We start from the raw sequence: 23,104 nt of genomic DNA, 5'->3' as shown, positions 1-23,104 counted from the left end.
ATATTAGCCTCGTTTTATGTCTGGTCAGGTCACCATAGACAATTAGTAGGACTGTTTTGAGGACAAAAACAGAAAGCACACTTCCAACCTGGCCAATAGGAACAATCAGTATAAATTGATATAACTTGTTTTGCAATCGTTGTCAATAAATAAAAGTTTAATCTATTCATTTAAACATAACTATTATATAAAACAGGTTCCATTTATCAATATTGAATCATTGTAAGAAATTGTAGGATATTTCTCTTTCACTCTGTGATTTGGTAATTGTTTTGAATTGCAGAGTAAAGTTAACTACATGGGAATCAGTGCTGGATGTAATACAGACGAGCTGAAAAAACTGCAGCAGGTAAACAAAATCCTAATATCATGTTAACGTATACCTGGAAAGCGAGACATGCACAGGTAGATCGATACTGGGTCACATCAGAGTGTCAGTTTAAATAGATGTCTCCCCGGTCCTATTACAAGTAGATACTGGGTCACATCAGAGTGTCAGTTTAAATAGATGTCTCCCCGGTCCTGTTACAGGTAGATACTGGGTTACATCAGAGTGGCAGTTTAAATAGATGTCTCACTGGTCCTGTTACAGGTAGATACTGGGTCACATCAGAGTGGCAGTTTAAATAGATGTCTCACTGGTCCTGTTATCAGGATAACTAGACATATTGGAATGTCAGTGTTACAGGTAGATATTAAGTCACATCAAAGTATCAGTATTCAACAAGAGGCCGCTATAGCTAAGTTTGATGCTCCCTACGTACCCGTGTCCGTTTGTGTGTCTCAAGAAGCTGAGAGATGGTGGGTTTGTACTATCATGGTTGTGTACTTGGACAATTCAAGACATTTTAACTAATTGCTCTTAATGGCATGCGATTGGCCTCCTGTATGTTGTTCTGTGAAGTAGTCACCAACTACAAGGAGTCGACCCCACCTCAGAATGACCCTGGCTGTTCAAGGGGTGATAAACCCAGCAAACAAACACTGTCAGTATTTAACGAAGTGTCTCTAGATATCAGGTAGACATTCAGTCACATCAGAGTGGCAGTATTTAACAAAGTGTCTTTGTTACAGGTAGATATTAGGTCACATCAAAGTGTCAAAATTTAACACAGTGTCTCCAATATCATTTAGCTTTTTATAGTCGCTTCCATTGCAATAGGTACTGTAGACATCGAGCCATGTCAGAGTTTCAGTATTCATTTAGGTGTCTGATATTTTAGTTGGACATTGAGGCACGTCAGAGTGGTTGGATCAGCTGTCACATCCCAGAGACACAGTACCGCTGTATCAAGCTGGAGCTAAAAGGGCTCGAACACAGCCTCCGTGTCCGACAGATCAAAGTCCTAGGGGACCTGGAGGGAGAGGATTCCAGTATCCCGGCCAAGAAATCTGCCCAGGACCTCCAACAGGATAGCTGTGAGGCGGAGACTCTCAAAGTGTTTAGACTCCTAACCTCACAGGCAAGTTATGACAACAATTATGTACAGTTTTCATGATACTTGATAACACTTTCATTCATGTAAATCACCTTTTCCCGGTATAATATATAATGTTATTTAGGAGTTTTATGTTTCAAATTGAGGAGCCTATACAATAATTGTGTCCGTCCATCTGTCTAATTGAAAAATATGATGCACAAGATATCTCATTTATGAGACATGTCTTGACAGTATCAACATCAAGTTTTACTGTACAGTAACACTTTATTAGATTTTGGTGGTAATTGATTAAGTTAAAAAGGTTGAAGATCACACTTGACCACTTTTGAAGAAATAAAAACCCTGTGTACAAGATATGAATCCTTGATGTATAGTATGGGTGTTTTGTTGAATTGATGTATAGCTACTTTTTGAATTTTCATAAAGGTGTTTGGGAAGCTGGTCAATGACAAGTTTGTATGTGAGAAGGTTGACCATGGTGGACTGGTCAGTGGTGATAGTTTGGATGGGGACCACAACCTCAAGGAACACATGGTCGGCATTCTGTTCAGCCGCAGTGGCAAACTCTCTCATCTACAGAAACAGGTAAGTAGACGGCTGCATTCTGTTCAGCCACAGTCAACTGTGGCAAACCCTCCCATCTACAGAAACAGGTACCCAGGGGTAGACAAATAGTCAGATGGCTGGCATTCTGGTAAACCTCCAATCTGAAGATCCAAATCAGGTCAATGTATTGTCAGCATTCAACAAATTCTCTATTCAAAATACTTAAAAATATCATTGTCTTCTGATCATGACATTTACAAACAATAATTACCTACTTATGAATGCTAGCAATGGTTATTGTCTGTGTACCAACATCTACGATGATTACCACTGTACCCTAGAGATAAATCAGGAGATTGTGTCTATGTTTGTAGGTGTGTTCCCACATAGTACAGGGTATACGTAAGGAAGCCAGCCGAGTTAAAGAGGAGTGGGAAGTGTCCCTCAACAATAACCAGCAGATCCATGATACCAGGTCAGTCAACTAGTTATCTACTTGTTAGAGCCACAATCATTTTGATATGATATATATTTTGATACAATATATATATTTGTTGTAATTAACCATATTTCATGAAAGATTCTTTAAACAAAGTTTAATAAAAGACTATGTATTTTTATGCTAGAAGTTTCCTCTTTTTCTTCTTTCACTTTGAAGTTTTTCCTCACTCTATGATCATGAGTTGTAAAGTAGCAATCAATCTTTTTTATTTGACATCCAAGATAACCACCATGTCTAGTGATTAAATTCAGCTTTATGAGCAGATTTTGTTAATACAATGTACTTTGTTTCAATTACACAACAGCCTGGGATAAACTATACCTTAAATGATGTAAATTGGCTTCAACTTAATTCATGTTTTATGCATTGAATAAAAAGAAATTGTCCAAATTTCATTGGTAGACATTCAAAGGGTAGAGCGATAATTATAGGTTTACAATCCACGAGGCTGAGATGAATCGCCTGTTTGAAATACTGAGTGGTGATAATAAAAATTATGCTAATTCTCTGTTAACAGTGACCAGGATGCCTACTGTTTTGAGCTGTTGTCCATGGTTCTAGCCCTGAGTGGGTCTGGTGTGGGGAGGGCCTACCTGGCCCAGCAGTACCCTCTCCTACAGGATCTCTTCAGTCTACTACACACTGGCTCTCCCAGGGTACAGAGACAGGTAAGGAGTCAGGTGAAAGAGTAGAGGTTATTACAGAAATAGTAGGCTCTCCCAGGGTACAGGGATAGGTACGGAGTCAGGTGAAAGAGTAGAGATTATTACAGAAATAGTAGGCTCTCCCAGGGTACAGAGACAGGTACGGAGTCAGGTGAAAGAGTAGAGGTTATTACAGAAATAGTAGGCTCTCCCAGGGTACAGAGACAGGTAAGGAGTCAGGTGAAAGAGTAGAGGTTATTACAGAAATAGTAGACTCTCCCAGGGTACAGAGACAGGTATGGAGTCAGGTGAAAGAGTAGAGGTTATTACAGAAATAGTAGGCTCTCCCAGGGTACAAAGACAGGTAAGGAGTCAGGTGAAAGAGTAGAGGTTATTACAGAAATAGTAGGCTCTCCCAGGGTACAGAGACAGGTAAGGAGTCAGGTGAAAGAGTAGAGGTTATTACAGAAATAGTAGACTCTCCCAGGGTACAGAGACAGGTACGAGTCAGGTGAAAGAGTAGAGGTTATTACAGAAATAGTAGACTCTCCCAGAGTACAGAGACAGGTAACGAGTCAGGTGAAAGAGTAGAGGTTATTACAGAAATAGTAGGCTCTCCCAGAGTACAGGGACAGGTAACGAGTCAGGTGAAAGAGTAGAGGTTATTACAGAAATAGTAGACTCTCCCAGGGTACAGAGACAGGTAAGGAGTCAGGTGAAAGAGTAGAGGTTATTACAGAAATAGTAGACTCTCCCAGGGTACAGGGACAGGTACGGAGTTAGGTGAAAGAGTAGAGGTTATTACAGAAATAGTAGGCTCTCCCAGGGTACAGGGACAGGTACTGAGTCAGGTGAAAGAGTAGAGGTTATTACAGAAATAGTATCGACATTTTTCTTTACGCATGTATATATGAAGGAGTTTGCCTTTCTGAACCTTTATGCTGAATGTATGATTTACAGGTGATAGCAGTGTTGCGACGCGTTCTACCAGATGTAAAGCCACAGACATTGGCCAGCATCCTGTCTGTAACCTCTCTCCCTCCAGCCGAGTATAGCATTGTTAACCTAGCTAGTCGGGATGAGGGTGATGCTTCATTCCACCCTGAGAAACCTAACATCCTTGATGTACTGTTGTCCTGTATTAGTAAGGCTCTAACTGTACAAACCAAGGTGAAGGTCAGTGGGCCCCAGAAGGGAGTCAGCAGTCTGTCTCTGTCTGAGTGTTTGGCTGACAAAAACTCAAAACGGTAAATACAAAATATGCTATTATACAAAAATCACTTAATAAATAAATGATGTGAAAGACTAAATTTCAGAAACATACATATTAAGATTAAAAGATTATGTGGTGATTTATAATCAATAAATGTATGCCACTGGCAACATGATTATCAAAAGGTTTTTTTTTTAAATATTATTCTTATTTTTTTGTTTCGTAAATTTTGTTAAATGAATGATTGAGGCTCAAAACTTGTCCATACAGCCAAATACCTGTACAATGTAAGCAAGTAAGTAAGGTATAACAATGTTAAAAGTTATTCATGAAATGAATCGAATGTAATTGAACTGACGAAATGTGTTTTCAGAGCGTCAGGTCCGCGGTGGTGGATGAGGGGTAAGATGTCCGCTGTCCTCGCCAACAACATCATCTCACTGATTCACGACATGGGCAAGGTAACCTATACAGTAATAACGTTCACCATTTTCTCCGAGTTGTAATTTTATGAAAATTTATTTAATTTATGCATAAAAAATTACGATATAAGTGTAGAATTCCTGCTCATTAAATGCTGCATGATTTCTCCATTAAATATATTAAATGTAGTGTTGCATGAACCTATACTGTGAAGAAATATTCTATAAATATATGTTAATGAGTTTCAAAACACTGTTGATATTTGTAAAGAATGCTACACAGAGAAAGCTGAAAGGACGTCACGTGTGTGCACATCATTCTGCTTACGAGCGGTAACATAATACGTTCTTATGTTACGATTAGTAATATTTTCCAACAGTGACTTTTTACAGTTATAGCCACTTTAAAGATCAATTTTTCATGTTCATTGATGATTATTGTGATTTCAGTTTTGTATAATTTAATAATTTGCACAATATCTAGCACAATGGCAAAGCACTCTTTATGAAAATCTAGAACTGTGTCTCCGAGATGATTTGATGATTAAATTTTACAGGGACAGCTGACTGAGAGTTGGGCTACTGTGACAAAGGCAGCTATAGCTGAGGCGATCCTTAACCTCACAAAACTGGACGAGACACACAGAGTGCCTGAAGCCTGTATCAAAACTCCCACAGTGTGTATTATAATAATACATTTTAGTGTACTTAGAAAACTAATTTGTAACAAGTATTGTACTGTAAGGACAAAATATGACAAAATTATGAATTTGTTTACAACATTTACAATCATTTTGATGGTGAAGAGTTGCTTAATTTTTTTTTACCAAGTATTTATTAATTAACTAAAATAAAAATGTAATCAGTGCTCAAATGAATTCATTTCCAACAACAATCTGAACATTTAGATGGTGGAGAATTCCTGACACAGGGTTAGTGTACATTTTAGAGTGAACATTATTGTGGGAAGTTAGCTGGTAACAGATCCAGACTATCAAAGTCCTTCACAAACACAGTATTATGATACCATTTGTTTCCTACAGTTGTGGCTAGCCCTGGCCTCTCTTTGTGTTTTGGACCAAGACCATGTAGAAAGATTGACCTCAGGTCAATGGGTCAGCAGCCCAAATGGCCAGCATGGACAGCCTAGGGTAAGTTTACTGTAGAATCAGAAGCAAAAAAAAAGTTTTGGATTAAGAATTGTTGTCTTTGTACACACTACCTGTAAATATGTTTGGTTTTATCAAATTAGTGTAATACCTTGTACAAAGTAGCCTTGGCACATAATCTGTCATCCCCAGATGTTACTTATAAGTCTTCTACCTCAAAATGACTTAAGACTTTTTACTTCATTTTGTATGGAGCTTGTCTGGATCAAGTGGGTCTACATATAGTTAATGGTTACCATGCGATTAGAAATTTCAAAATATGTAAAGATGACTTGATAACAGAAACTTAAATATAATAATCACTTTCCTTATTATCATAATTTTCTTGCCCATTCAGTTTTTGACTCAAAATCCATCACTTATTTTCAAATGATCATTTAGACTTTATATTCTACTTATCTTCTTGTTAATTTGTCAGCCTACCTGTGATAACCACGACGACGGCGAGACCCAAGCCATCATCCTGTGTAATGAGTGTGGAAACTTATGTGCAGAGTGTGACCGCTTCCTTCATCTCCCACGCAAAAAACGCACACATCAACGCCAGGTAAACTTCGCTATCATCTATTGGTAAATTCTGTGTTTAAAATTAGATGGGCGAGCTAAATCTGCAAAAACTAATAGCTACAGTTCATCTGTTTTATTTTAAAACAAAAGACTTGGTATACTCAATCTGGCTTGTTAAAACACTAAACTGATTTCAGCTCATTCGAGAATTTTATGATGTATCTATGTACTGGTTGAATTCTGATTTTTTTTGGATTTTTTATTGTGATTTTCTCATTGGAATATGCTCATAAATTAGAGAACACATGCTATTTCACACCTTGGCATCTTCAAATCTTAACCAAGAACAACATAAAAATATGTAGTTTTCAAATGAATGTAGTCTATACAAGGACCACTGTAAAAGGGAATAGTGAATACTTGATTCGAGGTACATGTGCTGTAAATGTCTTGTTGCAGACCTGGACCAATTCAGAGTCCATGTCTTCTTGGTCAGACCGCCAGGTCTGTACTTAATATACACTTAAACCTGATTACGTGACCTTTCATCCTGTGTGAACTATTAACCTAATAACCTCTAACCCCAAGCAACATTACGCCTTACAATAGCTTTGTAGACTTGTCAGAAAAACCTGGAATACAAAATCAAACCAGAGACCATCATAGTAATTAAACAGTGCATGTAAACAAACGATGTAGATTCAAAATAGTTGTATTCATATCAGGTTCATTTTTTATGCAGTAATTTATTAGGAATAACCTGTCTGACCAGCTGGTAGGTTCGAGATCATTTACAAACTCTCCTGTTGGTAGTATAGTCCCGTAGGTAAACCTAAGTACATTATCTTGACTATTATACCAAAATCTAGGAACCACACGTCACATGATTTCTGTTGATGTTTTGACCCTGTTTTAATGTTATAAAATGCTTCATTAAAACTTTTGCCACCGCCTTTTCTCGTCCAGCCTTAAACTTGGATTTGCATGAATTTGTAAGCATGTAGTAATGTGTATTTGAGCTAGTCTGTATGATACAATAAGGAAATTTATTCCAGATTTGTTTATAGTTTTGATATGGAAAAAAAAACAATAAGAAAAATTAGAAGCACAGTTAAAGCTCTACCAGCAAACATGCTGATGGTAACTGATGCTTCATAAAGGTTGCAGACACTTATTTACAGAATAGTTTATCATCTTCTATCAGGAAGTCAAAAACCCTGGCCACAAGGAGATTAAAGTTTACCTGTTTACATCACTCTGCTTTTTAGACTCTCATGCAGAATGTGTTATCTATAGTCACATAGAATCAGATATATGTTGATATGCTCTGTACTTTGTGTAACACTTAAAATGTTATCATATCATGATATGTGTGTTAACTTAGTGTAAGAGTAATTTTACAAATTAGTGCACTAGTCTATTAAAATATTATTCATATATTACTGTTTCGTACATAAAATTGTTTCTTAAAAATATTATTCATATATTACTGTTTCGTACATAAAATTGTTTCTTACAAATGATAAGTGAAATGTTTACTGTATAATAGTCAGAAGAGCTTCTGAGTGGTATCATAATAATTTCTGACTAAATTAAATGAACTTTAATTAACTGGTCATTTATTTAGATATCAGGACTGTACTGTATGGTAACACAACCTTAGGGTCAAGAAGTACATACAAATATATGTAGGGGTTGGGTTAAATCAATACAATGCCTGTTTGTACAGTAACCTTTAAAATTACTGATCACTCTGAATCACTCTCAGTAGGTAAAGCTAAACAGTTTATCTTCTAATATGCAGATCTTCCAACTTGATATACATTCAAGTGTAGACTAACCTGTACACCCTAATGTTCAATGTTTAGACTACAGGTAGACAAAGAGCAGTGCCCTAGACTCAGCCAGATCCATTTCTCAGTCAGTAGCTGTTTTAGAAAGCTGATTTTTTTTGATTTTTTTTGTTGTTGTGTTTTTCAGAAAGTGTTTAACATCAAGGTCCTGTTGATGAATTGTCTTTTTCAAATTTCTGACATGTCTTAAACTCATATTTTTGGGAGCCAAAATTAAAATCTTGACTAAAAAGTTTTAAGTTCTTTGATTTTAATTAGCTCATTGCAATGGAAGCAGGAGATTAGATATAACTTTCAAAATTGATTTAAGAAGTTTCACTCTCCCTAACTTGTTATCTCACCTTTAATTACCTCCTCTCAGGTATTTAAGGAAGAGGAGGAAGCCATCAAGGTTGACCTCCATGAGGGATGTGGTCGTACCAAACTGTTCTGGGTCATGTCCCTGGCCGACTCCAAAACCCTGAAGGCTATGGTAGAGTTTAGGGAAGGTAAGTATCTTACTCATGTCCCATCACCTTAAAGACTCATAATATACAAATGTACCATGGTGGCATGTGAATACATGTGACATGTAGTTTTGTGTTTCTCTGAAAGCTGAGAAATGGACTAGTCTGTCCTGTCATGGCTGTGTCTTTGGCTAGGACACTGTATCCTAATTGCTCTAGATGGCATGCAATGGACCTCCTGTATGTTTTTCAGTGAGGTAGCCACCAGCTGCGACAAGGAGAGCCCACCTCAAAATGACCCTGGCTGTTCACAGTGGGTGATAAACCGAACAAATATAATTGTAGTGAGGAAAGTTGTAGTAATGAGTGTGCTTTGTCCATATTATGGAGACAATTAAGATGTTTGTGTTGTTGCAGGTCGTACTTCGTCCAGTGGTGCAGGCCCGGGGACTTGTCGGTTCTGTGGTACCAGTAATAACACAGGGTTGTTGGCAATTGGTAATGTTTGTGCTGATGCTGAGTGTCAGGTAGGACACTGACAACTTTTATCTGATTTGAAGAAAATTTAAACTGGAAATAGTTTTTCTATGTATTTAATGTGTGAATCTTTTTAGATATAATGAAGGAAAAAACTGTTTTAAAATAATTGCACAATAAAAATGCTATTACCTGGGTAATTTTGAAATGATTAATTTGCTTTTCATTTCCTATTGTAACAGTGATACTTTTTCCAATGTGACTACAGTATAGGTCATAAGGAAATGGTTTCAGTTTGAACTTAAATAGTGTCAACACTTAAAAGTTATATTCAAGGAAGAACTGTATATTGTAAAGAAATATTTTGTAGTTTATAATTATATAAATACAAGTTGAGACAAAACAGGTCATGAAAGTACCCCACAGGTTTACATCTGTATAACTTTCTGGTGTTTGACAGGAGCATGCACAGAACGCCTGTACAAAGGTGCTGCCATGCGGACATGCTTGCGGAGGCATTAAGAATGAGGACCCTTGTCTTCCCTGTCTCCATCGATGTCGCTCAGACAACCAAGAGTCACTCAAGCAGGATGCTGATGACATGTGTATGATCTGCTTCACTGAGGCTCTTGCTGCTGCACCTGCAATCAAGGTATCAGAAACAAACTTACATGGCATCTTGGTGATGTCTCATAAAATATGTGTCCTTTTGTTGTGTAGGTAATGTGTTTATGAGGTTCGCTTAGGTCACCAGTTACATATTTGTAATGTTAGTTATAGGGGGCTGACGATAAAGAATATTAATTTTGAATATTAATAAAAATTATTGAAACTAATTAATTGATGCCAAAATTAAGAATTTTGATTTGTTACTGAGCAGTGTTTAAAAACTGAATAAAATATAAAATGTGATGTGAAATCTAACTAAAGGTACGTGTCCATGTAGTCTATTGAAATTTAAAAATAAATGTAATTGAATTTTGGTATGTGTTACATGTATCTGATGTTTTTTCATACACATGTATCTGATGTTTGTTCACAGCTGAAGTGCAACCACCTGTTTCATCTGCACTGTACTAAAAACATCCTGGAGAAGCGTTGGGTGGGCCCACGTATCACCTTTGGATTTTCACTTTGTCCTATATGCAAGGTAAAATGATGTACCAAAATTTAGTTTCACTATTTTTGTACAGTAAACAAAGTTTATCATGATAATAACCTAGAATTAAGTTTCTGATATCTGATATCTTTCCTCAAACTTTGAATAACATCCAGCTATTGATTCTTCCCAATTTAGACCCCTACATTTGAGATGTTTTTTTAATGAGTACTATTCTAAGTGTTATCGGTATTCATCATTCCACTCATTCTTATGTTTCTGAGAAACATCTCAAAATCAAGAGAAATATAAAATACATGTACTGTGTTTGTGACTTTATAAAATTCTTCAGGGTTTAACAATTAGGCTGGGGTTACTGAATGAACATGGAACACGCTCTGTCGATGTTCTGCCAAAAATACAAAGTCATGCCCATCATGTTTTTTTCTGCATGTAAAAAATTGCAAGTAACAACTGCTACATGATTTTTGAATGCAATGAAAACCTTTCAGGCTACAACTTTTGCACCGATAGTATATGTTACACGGTGTAAGTTAGGACCACAGTGTCATCTGCTTGTTACATTGCTAAACCATTATCCCTCTCCCTTAAGGTTGGTGGGGATATATATTAGACTCTGTCCATCTGTTTGTCCTTTCGTCAGTCTGCTGGGGTTGCCAGAGTATATTTCCCAAACCATTCAAGATAATGTCACAAAACTTTGTACACATCAATCAAGTCGTGTTAGTAGTAGTTTCTCTTGCTATGGAGCAGTATATCTCCAAATCCATTTAAGATAATTATAACTCCACAATACTTTCTACACACATTAATCCATCGGTCTAACACACGAAGTTTCTTCTGCTATGGAGGAGTTTCTAGTTTGGATATTTCTCTGGTTACCATGATAGAAACATATATATAAGTAGCCAAATTCACGGATTCCAGTCTTTCCGGAACCTATCTCCAAAACGGCTTACTGTGATATAACTTCATAAAACTGTATACACACTTATTGAGTGGACTGAGCACTTATGGCTCTAACGTCTTCCATCCTTTATATCAACTATTACCTCAGTCAAAACATCCAATTACCTCAGCAAAATATCATGTCTGTGATGGGGCTGCCTTGGCAGCAGATCTTAATGACTAAGTTGTTTATAATTTAAAATTCTTTTGTCAGTGAGAATACTGATTGATATAAAATACCATTCTTTATATGTACAGAGTACAATAGAACAGCCGGTGTTGCGTGAGCTACTGAAGCCAATACGAGATCTGTACAGTGACGTAAAGAGGAAGGCCATGATGAGGCTGGAGTATGAGGGGCTACATAAGGCTGAGGCCATCACCACACCTGGAGCTCGGTTCTACCAGGATCCGGCAGGATTCGCCATGGAGAGATATGCTTACTATGTCTGCTACAAGTGTAAAAAGGTGTGTACAATTTAGGACAGTAGTCAAGTTTGCTGCTTAAGGGTCACAAGGATCTGCTACAGTAACTAATTGTATATATTCATAAATAAATTATAGTTCTTAGTGATTTATATTTGTAATCCTTTTTCATCATTATGTTGAAACGTTATTAAGTGGAAGTGTTGTGCTCTAATACAGGCCTACTATGGTGGTGAGGCGCGATGTGATGAACAGGCTGGTGTTGCCGAGGACTACGATCCACAGGAATTGGTGTGTGGGGGCTGTTCTGATGTTTCTCGCGCCCAGGTAATAGTCAACTTCTAAACAGATTACGGTTACTGTCAGGGACATTCAGGATTATATTGTTTGTAAATACTAAATATAAAATGATTTATACAAAAAAAATATATATGACATTTTCAAACATATAATTGATACACCTGTTGATGAACTTAATCCAAACGAGTAATCTTTAGCCTAGGCTATCATTTTACTGACTGTCTAGTGTACAGTGCAAACATAGTACTGCTTGTCTGATATTTTTAGAAATATTGCATTATTATTATATTAGATATCCGTGCCTTCACAGGCATTTTTAAATAAAAAAAAGATGAAATTCAAAAATAAGTTTTGATTTTAAATTTCAATTTGATTTACCGGTAAACATCTATTTTTTTACATGAAAACTTTAAAATTTTGCTCCCTGGATATTTTATAACCAGTGTTAAGTAGAGTACATTCCTGAAAACTTACATAAGAATCTATAGATGTGTTTGATATTGATTTCCAGATGTGTCCTAAACATGGAACGGACTTCCTGGAATACAAGTGTCGCTACTGCTGCTCTGTTGCCGTCTTCTTCTGCTTCGGGACAACTCACTTCTGTAATATCTGCCACGATGACTTCCAGCGTGTCACCAACTTGCCCAAGACAGAGCTTCCTCACTGTCCAGCAGGTAATGTCCGTCTACTCCTTGTCCAGTTGTTGTACAGTATTAGGAGGCTAAGTTAGATAAAGGACTATCATTGTATTTCCAAATTAGCACGCTCAAATTAAATCGGACAAAGCTATGATGAATTGGCTGACCCACAATACGTATCGTTGAAAATAATGCAGTGTGTGCAGAAACTGATTTTAGCAAAAAAGCTTTGTTTGAGATACTACCTGTAGAATGGATAAAATGGAAAGTCATCAATTAATAAGTAAACTTGTCAATATTATTGTACTTACAGGTCCTCGAGGGAAACAGCTTGAAGGAGACGAATGTCCGCTGCACGTCCAGCACCCACCCACAGGGGAGGAGTTTGCCCTTGGATGTGGAGTGTGTAGAAATGCTCATACATTTTAGTTTCGGCTACAGTGGCAGAGTTAATCATGATTTTACCTTTGGTCTACAAAACAGTGTGATCTTTAGGAACAAATTAAGCTCCACTATAAAAGGAGTTTTACGTTATTGACAATGGTTTGTGTGAATACTGTGTTTATACTGTGTATTTATCTGTGTCAGTACTGTAGCACTTCTAAAGTGCTCATCGGTCATCTATGTGTCAAATCATGTTTTGTTTAAATCTGTTACTTAAGCTATACGTACTGAATATTATACTGGTACACTTGTTGTCCATGGTAACACAAATGAAATGACTTGTTAATGTAGAAACACATGAATTTAAATATTGTTATGGAGTACCACCACTAAGTTAAAACCTGTTGTTACACATTACTTATATCTACTTGTTATTGTCATCAGTGGAATAATTCAGCTGGTACCTCTCTCTCTCTCTCTTGTATTACTTATTTACTGTATAAGTAGAACTAAGAAACAATAATTTTAATGGTTCCGATCAAATTCTTCAGACGCTGTTGTTTCTGTATACATATACTGTATTAAAAGTCTGCTTTATACCATGTATATTGATTGAATGTGTCCTCTTGGGTTCTGAGTTAGATTAACATTTCAAAAATATCTTTCAGATGAGATTTTCTTTTGGACAGGTATGAATGTATATTTAGTGACCATGTTCGATATAGGGATACATAGCGTTATTGTGATATTTTGTATCTAATTATGTTTCTCAATTAAATCAGGACACTTGATAATTTGTTACAATTTCTTTCCATACATCACCTCAGTGATGATATTCAAGTGACTTATACACTAAGAATGTGCAGAATTTTTTTAAGAAGTAATTGACACAGACAAAAGGTACAGAGATACAAATTATTATAGATAAATGTATGGCGATAAGGTAACTCTAACCTTTAAGGAAGGTGTTGTGTAACCAGAAATCAGATATTGGTTATACCAGAAAATGGCTGTCAAGTATGATTTGGTTGTCAGTTAGGTTCTAATTCAATATGAATATATTATCAAAATATAATGGTTTCTTTCCTTTTAAAGTAGATTTTATTTTCAGTTTTTTTAGGGGTACATGTACATATTTATGTAATTAAGATTTGTCCCGAGTGATACCTGTAATCTAGAGGTTAGAATGCCTGGTAGTGTATAAGAGTGGAAGTTTGATGACAATTATGGAAGTTTGATGACGATGATGATGTCTAGTGAAAGTTCAGTGACAATGATGTCTAGTGGAAGTTTAATGACAATGATGATGTTAAGTGGAAGTTTGATGACAATGACGTCTAGTGGAAGTTTGATGATGATGATGACGATGATGATGTCTAGTGGAAGTTTGATGACAATGATGATGTCTAGTGGAAGTTTAATGACGATGATAATGTTAAGTGGAAGTTTAATGACAATGATGATGTCTAGTGGAAGTTTGATGATGATGATGATGTCTAGTGGAAATTTAATGACAATGATGATGTCTAGTGAAAGTTTAATGATGACGATGATGTTAAGTGGAAGTTTAATGACAATGATGTCTAGTGGAAGTTTAATTACAATGATGATGTCTAGTGAAATTTAATGACAATGGCGATGTCTAGTGAAAGTTCAGTGACAATGGCAATATTTAGAAGTGTCTACACTGCTTGGTATAATTACTGGATGGTATGATTCGAAATATTATCTGAACTATATATGAATGTAATTTATCTTGATGCGAGGTTGAATGGCTGGACATCCAGGACATGTACTTTCTCTTTGTAGTCAGTGTTTTATTTCATATCAAATTATAATCTTAATCAAGAGTGAATATGTGTGTAGACAATTGTTTAAAATGCTGTTTAATGATCCGATTGTCTAAGACATTTTAAACCTCCCAAATGTACCACATAATAAGCTATCTGCTGCAGGACACTTGAAATTAACCAAAGCTTCATAAAATTTTAGTGCTATTATATGTTTGATCCAATTTAAAAAAAGTTGATATGGAAATTTTAAATTTTAAATGTATATTATTGCTTGTAATTTTGATACTGGGAGTTTGCTGCTTTGATGTGAGGCCATGATGCATGTGTAATGGGAGGTTAACTGTGGGTAGTTTTACATAAGGCATTCCTCCCTCCGACCCATTGGTATATGTAACTGTGATATATTTGGCTCTTTTTCAGGCCAATAAAATTTTAAAACATCTACATGTAGCATTAGTTTTTTGTTTTTTAGATAACTTTGAAAATATGTGTCAACTTAAAATGCAGTTATCAGATGGTAGGGTGTTCAGATCACCTTACATCTGTTATTGGTCTGCATGTTATTAGATACCTTGTGATTTGCTGGACAAAACAAAGTAGACTAGCATATCAATCTTATTCTGTAGCTTCAAGTACCTTGGTGACATTTTTAAGGTCACAATAATGTTAAATATCAAGGTGAGTGATGTTTAAGAAGCCTCTTTGTTTGTAAAGATTTATAAAGTAAACCTTGTCTTCATAATTCCTGATAGGTTAGTCTTTATTTAATTGCCTTCAAATCTGCTCAGTCAACAATTCTTAAACATCAAAAAATACAATGCGTACCAACCCTAGGCCTGTGCATGCCGAGTTACATCCCAAGATGATAAACAGAAAGCATACTACTATACCGTAAACTAATACCGTACTGATGTTTTTGTCTAATGGACTCGGATTGACTCTGTTAGTCATAGGTTTGTAACACATATGACCAATCAAAAGACAATCCAGGAACGAATTGATCACCATCTTTTGAGAACATTTGCTAAAATTCTAGGGTTGTGCTTTATTTAAAAGATTTCTTCATTGGTACTTCTGTTTACACAACATTAAGCCCCATTGTTGCTAGACATATTAATTATAAAGGTTCTAATTGGCCTTATTTCTGTATTTCATCCCCATCCCTCCAACCCACCCCTGGTGAGATACTTTATATGTATACAACACCAAATTTCGTTTGGCCAAGTGATTTTTCAGAACAAATTGAGGTTAAATCCACATTTTATTAATATTCTCTCATTCTAATGCTGTGAGACAAGAGGTCCTGTACAAAGTATGGTAAGTAAAGATATATATAAAAATAAAAGTATGCTACAACAAGAGGCCCATGGGGCCTGTATCGCTCACCTGGTTGGATTTGACCAAATGTCAAAATAATATTCATGTTCAATTCATTTTGTTTGTTAACCTCAAAGAATGCTATATATGGTTATAGTGTGGGGATCCCAACTGCTTTAAAGAAATAATGAAGTCCAGACTCTCTGAGTTTACAACATGCATTTATAACTTTACGACTAGTAGCGATTTAAAGGAATTACCTCTATTTCCCCATGGGGCCCCGCCCCTTTGGCCCCTCGGGGGTCAGAGTCATCATTTATGCAAAATCTGTTCCCCTTCCCACAAGAATGTTTCTGACCAAATTGGGTTCAAATCCATTCATAACTTTATGACTAGTAGCAATTTGAAGGAATTACCTCTATTTCCCCATTAGGCCCCGCCCCTTTGACCCCTTGGGGGTCAGAGTCACCATTTATGCAAAATCTGTTCCCCTTCCCCAAAGGATGTTTCTTACTAAATTGGGTTCAAATCAATTTATAACTTTATGACTATTAGTGATTTAAAGGAATTACCTCTATTTCCCCATTAGGCCCCACCCCTTTGGCCCCTTGGGGGTCAGAGTCACCATTTATGCAAAATCTGTTCCCCTTCCCCAAATGATGTTTCGGACCAAATTGGGTTCAAATCCTTTCATAACTTTATGACTAGTAGCGATTTAATGGAATAACCTCTATTTCCCCATTAGGCCCCGCCCCTTTGGTCCCTTGGGGGTCAGAGTCATCATTTATGCAAAATCTGTTCCCCTTCCCACAAGAATGTTTCTGACCAAATTGGGTTCAAATCCATTCATAACTTTATGACTAGTTGCGATTTGAAGGAATTACCTCTATATCCCCATTAGGCCCCGCCCCTTTGGCCCCTTGGAGGTCAGAGTCACCATTTATGCAAAATCTGTTCCCCTTCCCCAAAGGATGTTTCTTACTAAATTGGGTTCAAATCCATTCATAACTTGATGACTAGTAGCGATTTGAAGGAATTACCTCTATATCCCCATTAGGCCCCGCCCCTTTGGCCCCTTGGGGGTCAGAGTCACCATTTATGCAAAATCTGTTCCCCTTCCCCCAAGAATGTTTCTGACCAAATTGGGTTCAAATCCATTCATAACTTTATAACTAGTAGCGATTTAAAGGAATTGCCTCAATTTCCCCTATTGGGCCCCGCCCCTCAGGCCCCTTGGGGGTCAGAGTCACAATTTATGCAAAATCTGATCCCCTTCCGCCAAGGATGTTTATGACCAAATTTGGTCAAAATCCAATAAGAACTTTTTGACTAGTAGCGATTTGAAGCAAATGTTGACGGAAGGACGACGGACGCCGCACCATGGCATAAGCTCACCGGACCTTCGGTCCAGGTGAGCTAAAAATGCAGTACAATAAGATCAAATCATAAGCATTATATGGAATAAAATGAATTGGTCATTGTAATACAGATAACTTACACCTAATAAAGCTAATTACTTGGTTCTCAGGCCATTTTTTTCTAAAAAGGTGATCACCATCATGAAATATTGGTAAAACAACAGATGAGAGTATGTTTTTTTTTTTTCTAATGAGGGAAACAATTATTAATCTTGTTTCTTTGTCTTTGTTTTTACATTAATGAACAGATGTTCTAATTTCATGGTTGAATGTAATGAATATTTAAGGAGAAAGGTTTGATGCTATTTTTTTTCCAAATTCTTCTCGCAAAGAATAATGAGGATTTTTTTCTCTTATTCAACCAGGAAAAATAAATGAGATGAGGGGCTCTTTTTAACTTGAAAGCAGACAAGGGAGGGCCCAAGAACCATGTTGATACTGATATAACTTGAAAATTCAACTTCTGAGAAGATGTGAAATATACTACAGTCAAAAGCACTGTCTGTGTGGCTGTATACTGCTGGCATGATTACTGTCTGTGTGGCTGTATACTACAGTCAAAACCGCTGTCTGTGTGGCTGTAAACTGCTGTCATGACCACTGTCTGTGTGGCTGTATACTGCTGTCATGACTACTGTCTGTGTGGCTGTATACTGCTGTCATGACTACTGTCTGTGTGGCTGTAAACTGCTGTCATGACCACTGTCTGTGTGGCTGTATACTGCTGTCATGGCCACTGTCTGTGTGGCTGTATACTGCTGTCATGACCACTGTCTGTGTGGCTGTATACTGCTGTCATGACCACTGTCTGTGTGGCTGTATACTGCTGTCATGACCACTGTCTGTGTGGCTGTAAACTGCTGTCATGACCACTGTCTGTGTGGCTGTATACTGATGTCATGACCACTGTCTGTGTGGCTGTATACTGCTGTCATGACTACTGTCTGTGGCTGTATACTGCTGTCATGACCACTGTCTGTGCGGCTGTATACTGCTGTCATGACCACTGTCTGTGTGGCTGTAAACTGCTGTCATGACTACTGTCTGTGTGGCTGTAAACTGCTGTCATGACCACTGTCTGTGTGGCTGTATACTGCTGTCATGACCACTGTCTGTGTGGCTGTATACTGCTGTCATGACCACTGTCTGTGTGGCTGTAGACTGCTGTCATGACCACCGTCTGTGTGGCTGTAGACTGCTGTCATGACCACTGTCTGTGTGGCTGTATACTGCTGTCATGACCACTGTCTGTGTGGCTGTATACTGCTGTCATGACCACTGTCTGTGTGGCTGTAGACTGCTGTCATGACCACCGTCTGTGTGGCTGTAGACTGCTGTCATGACCACTGTCTGTGTGGCTGTATACTGCTGTCATGACCACTGTCTGTGTGGCTGTAAACTGCTGTTATGACCACTGTCTGTGTGGCTGTATACTGCTGTCATGACCACTGTCTGTGTGGCTGTATACTGATGTCATGACCACTGTCTGTGTGGCTGTATACTGCTGTCATGACCACTGTCTGTGTGGCTGTAAACTGCTGTCATGACTACTGTCTGTGTGGCTGTATACTACTGTCATGACCACTGTCTGTGTGGCTGTATACTGCTGTCATGACCACTGTCTGTGTGGCTGTATACTGCTGTCATGACCACTGTCTGTGTGGCTGTATACTGCTGTCATGACCACTGTCTGTGTTGCGGTATACTACTGTCATGACCACTGTCTGTGTTGCGGTATACTGCTGTCATGACCACTGTCTGTGTGGCTGTATACTGCTGTCATGACCACTGTCTGTGTTGCGGTATACTACTGTCATGACCACTGTCTGTGTGGCTGTATACTACTGTCATGACCACTGTCTGTGTGGCTGTATACTGCTGTCATGACCACTGTCTGTGTGGCTGTATACTGCTGTCATGACCACTGTCTGTGTGGCTGTATACTGCTGTCATGACCACTGTCTGTGTTGCGGTATACTACTGTCATGACCACTGTCTGTGTGGCTGTATACTGCTGTCATGACCACTGTCTGTGTTGCGGTATACTACTGTCATGACCACTGTCTGTGTGGCTGTATACTACTGTCATGACCACTATCTGTGTGGCTGTATACTATTGTCATGACCACTGTCTGTGTGGCATATCTATTTAATTTTCTAGTTTTATTTCGACATTTTTACTATATGGCAATATTATTAAATTTTTAACATTTTCAGAAAATGTTTTTTTTTTTTTTTTTTAAATACATACATGTACAGTCAAACCTGCTCTAACGACCCCCTGTATATAACGACTGCCTGTCTATAACGACCGGTTTTAAGATTCCCCGTGATATTTTACTATATAACGACCCTCTGTATAGCGACTACCTGTCTAATGTGGCTAACGACCGATGATTTCGGAACGGCGGTCGCTAATTTGTTTTCTATAGCGACCGATTTCTGTCGGCCATCTTCTGCTCTCGGCAGTCATCCCTCATAAAATCCCCGGAAAATTCAGACACATCGACCCCGGCTTGATTATACAAACAAAGGACCTCCACAACCCTGGCCTGAGTATATAAACAAAAGACCCCTACCACCTGTTAGCCTATAATTACTGTAGCTGCCCTGGCCTGGGGCACGGTAAGAGAGGAGTCGGGTCACCATGCGTGTTGGTATTACATTACAACTGTGCACAGGTGGCTTCATTTGACACGGTCAGTTAATTTTGTGATTACAACTAGGATACATCACTTCAATAACAAACACTGGTCATATCTGTCAACAAGATTTACTCACATGAAAGCCAATAATGCCTTTCTTAATCGTAGCTGTCGGTACTAGCGTTTGTACTGCCGCCATCTTTAATTAGTCAATACTATTAAAAAGTCGTAAACTGACACAAATATCCGGATTTCAATTTGGGTCAGAAAAAAAATATTTTGGTTTTAAGAAGTAAGACTATAACAAAAAATAATTAGTAGTAACACAAATATAATTAATTTATTAATTATTGTGTATTCTTTTTCTTTATTTATGAAAGAAAGGGAGATAATTTGATAGATACATATAGCATTATTTCAGAACATAATATTTAACAAAAATTATCCATAAGACCATTTTGAGTTATATTTTGTGTTTGGGTCCACAAATCATTAAATATTAAACCCTTCAGATTTATAAAGTTTATGCATTTATTTAACTTCTGACTGGTCTTCTGAATGCCCTGTTCAATGACAATTTTTTATGGCAGGTTTAAGTAAATTGGTTGGTGCAATAATTTTGACCTGTCTATAAAGGCAACCTGTCTATAGTGACCGTTTTTCTGCCTCCCCTTGGACGGTCGCTATAGACAGGTTTGACTGTATATAAAAAATAACTGAAATTGGCAGTAAGTTATATCTGGCCGAAAATAAACTGAATACCATCACTCTAGGCTAGTTTTTTTAAAGTGAGCACTGGTATCTAATCTACAAACATTCATATCCTAAATATGCCATAGTATACAACTGGTTATCAATTAAAATTTATCTCAATATCTAAGATATACAGGTTAATTTTCTTGTCATGATGATGAGTATTTTCTCAGACTGATTTTTATTGCTTGAAACAAAGCTAATAATTTCACACAACTCTGTTCACACCAACCTTAAGGGCACTGAAATCACAAATATGACATATAACCTTTTCAGAACACAACAACATTTCAGTAACAAACAAGTATAGTAAATGTAATTACAAGTCACAGTAACAAACAAGTATAGTAAATGACACATTTGTCAATAACATTTCAGTAACAAACAAGTATAGTAAATGACACATTTGTCAATAACATTTCAGTAACAAACAAGTAATTACAAGTCATATTTCCCATATTAATGTGTCAATTTATAACAGTGTAGTAATTATAAATGCCAACTAAGTATCATGATCACCGCTCGGTATACACACACAAAACATGTACATTAACAACCAGTAATGGTTCTCTGTAAACATACTGGCTAACGTCAGTTATTATAATTTGTAAATCCTGTATTTAACAGGTTGTTCACAATTTCCGAGGCTAGAAATATAATCAAAAGATATAATTGTTATCTTCATTTAAGTTTTAATTTTGGAGAAAATGTATAAAAACCGAATCACCAAAAAGAAGAGGAATAATGAAAATGTATTTTCATAATCAAAAGATATAATTGTTATCTTCAAATTTAAGTTTAAATTTTGGAGAAAATTTATAAAAACCAAATCACTGAAAAGAAGAAAAAAGTAATGAAAAATTAATGTATTTTCATATTAAGTCAAATATACATAATCATATAAATTTTTTTCATTTCATTTACACTGTATTTTTTATTTATTTTATTTTTTGATAAATATAAAGCTTATTAACAAACTGTGTTACAGAAAATTTTAAAAAGGTAGTGAGGCGTACATGTCTGGGCAGCTGTATACATGTAAAGGTACAATAAGTGTAAAGGTACAATAATTATTATAATCAAATTTGAGGACTCATACTCCATCTGAAAATGATTTACAGTAAAACTCACTTGTGACGAACACGCTTGAATCAAATGCATCGGATGAGTCCAATGTTTAGTTCCGTCCTGATTTTTTCCCTTCTTTATCTTAGTAAATTAAACAAGGATGATTCGAACACTATTGAATCGAATACTGCGGTTGTGTCGAATATATTTTGTGGTCCCTCCCTTCTAAACTATACCAAAATTTCCATTTTTTTTTTCCCCATTCTTTCTCAGGTAAAATTTGCTGACATCGGCTTGATTGACTGAGTGTGCCCGATCAACCGTAACGGTGTTACTAGAGCCTATTGTTAGTTTCTGGCTGTCAGTAGCACATCATCCCATTGTTTATACAGGTAAAGTAAAACGTTAGGGTGTACATAACTTAGAATACATATCTTCCACCCAAAAAATGGACAGTAAAAAATAGGTACTTGTCTGTCATTGATTTATTTATCTATGCCTAAATTCTGAATACACGTTGAAAATAGTAACAATAATATGCGGGATGTTTATATTCTGTACAAAACATCGTGGCAATGCATAATCTTGCAGCCGATAAAACACTGACCGCGGCCTTCACCTTATATACAAAATCAGCATGCGTACAGTCGATCAAATTTTCCCCGAGCTGTTCATATTTTTGAATTTGTAGAACAATATAAACGGATTTTAAGAGAAATAATGTGAGTACAATATATACATTTATATTCTTATAATGTATGTATCGTTTTCATAGCATATTATGCTGTAGAATCTAATGTGTACGACTGTGTGTCTGTATGGCAAAGATAATTTTACACATGAATATTGCTTTGATCTGTAACCTTCCACAATATTGTTTATTTAGATAAACGAATAATTGTTATCATGTACTGCAATTTATTTCTTTGTTATTATCGGGGGTTAATTTCGCAATTTCAATATGTTAACTATACACGTGGGGTTAATTTTCGCGATCGATCCACCCATTTGTAGTTTGAGATTTCACAAATTGATATCCGTTGGGAGAAATTTTCGCAATCAAAAGGACT

General features: G+C 36.8%; 1 protein-coding gene across 1 annotated transcript in view; it reads left to right on the top strand.

Annotated features, from left to right (window-relative positions):
- Positions 1-15,277, top strand: part of LOC117329498 (E3 ubiquitin-protein ligase MYCBP2-like) — a 68,430-nt gene extending 53,153 nt beyond the window's left edge. The window contains exons 72-89 of the mRNA XM_033887459.1: positions 284-349; positions 1,224-1,463; positions 1,869-2,027; positions 2,363-2,463; positions 3,008-3,158; positions 4,095-4,381; positions 4,721-4,808; positions 5,327-5,446; positions 5,813-5,920; positions 6,357-6,485; positions 8,660-8,786; positions 9,162-9,271; positions 9,682-9,873; positions 10,264-10,371; positions 11,548-11,757; positions 11,935-12,042; positions 12,527-12,692; positions 12,970-15,277. Of these exons, the coding sequence (XP_033743350.1) occupies positions 284-349; positions 1,224-1,463; positions 1,869-2,027; positions 2,363-2,463; positions 3,008-3,158; positions 4,095-4,381; positions 4,721-4,808; positions 5,327-5,446; positions 5,813-5,920; positions 6,357-6,485; positions 8,660-8,786; positions 9,162-9,271; positions 9,682-9,873; positions 10,264-10,371; positions 11,548-11,757; positions 11,935-12,042; positions 12,527-12,692; positions 12,970-13,085 (2,586 nt within the window). The 3' untranslated portion in view covers positions 13,086-15,277. The remainder of the gene's footprint in view (positions 1-283; positions 350-1,223; positions 1,464-1,868; positions 2,028-2,362; positions 2,464-3,007; positions 3,159-4,094; positions 4,382-4,720; positions 4,809-5,326; positions 5,447-5,812; positions 5,921-6,356; positions 6,486-8,659; positions 8,787-9,161; positions 9,272-9,681; positions 9,874-10,263; positions 10,372-11,547; positions 11,758-11,934; positions 12,043-12,526; positions 12,693-12,969) is intronic.
- The last annotated feature ends 7,827 nt before the right edge of the window (positions 15,278-23,104 follow it).

This window comes from Pecten maximus, chromosome 6 (genome assembly GCF_902652985.1).
Source record: "Pecten maximus chromosome 6, xPecMax1.1, whole genome shotgun sequence".
In the NCBI taxonomy this organism is placed as follows: domain Eukaryota; kingdom Metazoa; phylum Mollusca; class Bivalvia; order Pectinida; family Pectinidae; genus Pecten; species Pecten maximus.
This window is presented reverse-complemented; position numbering and strand designations above follow the sequence as displayed.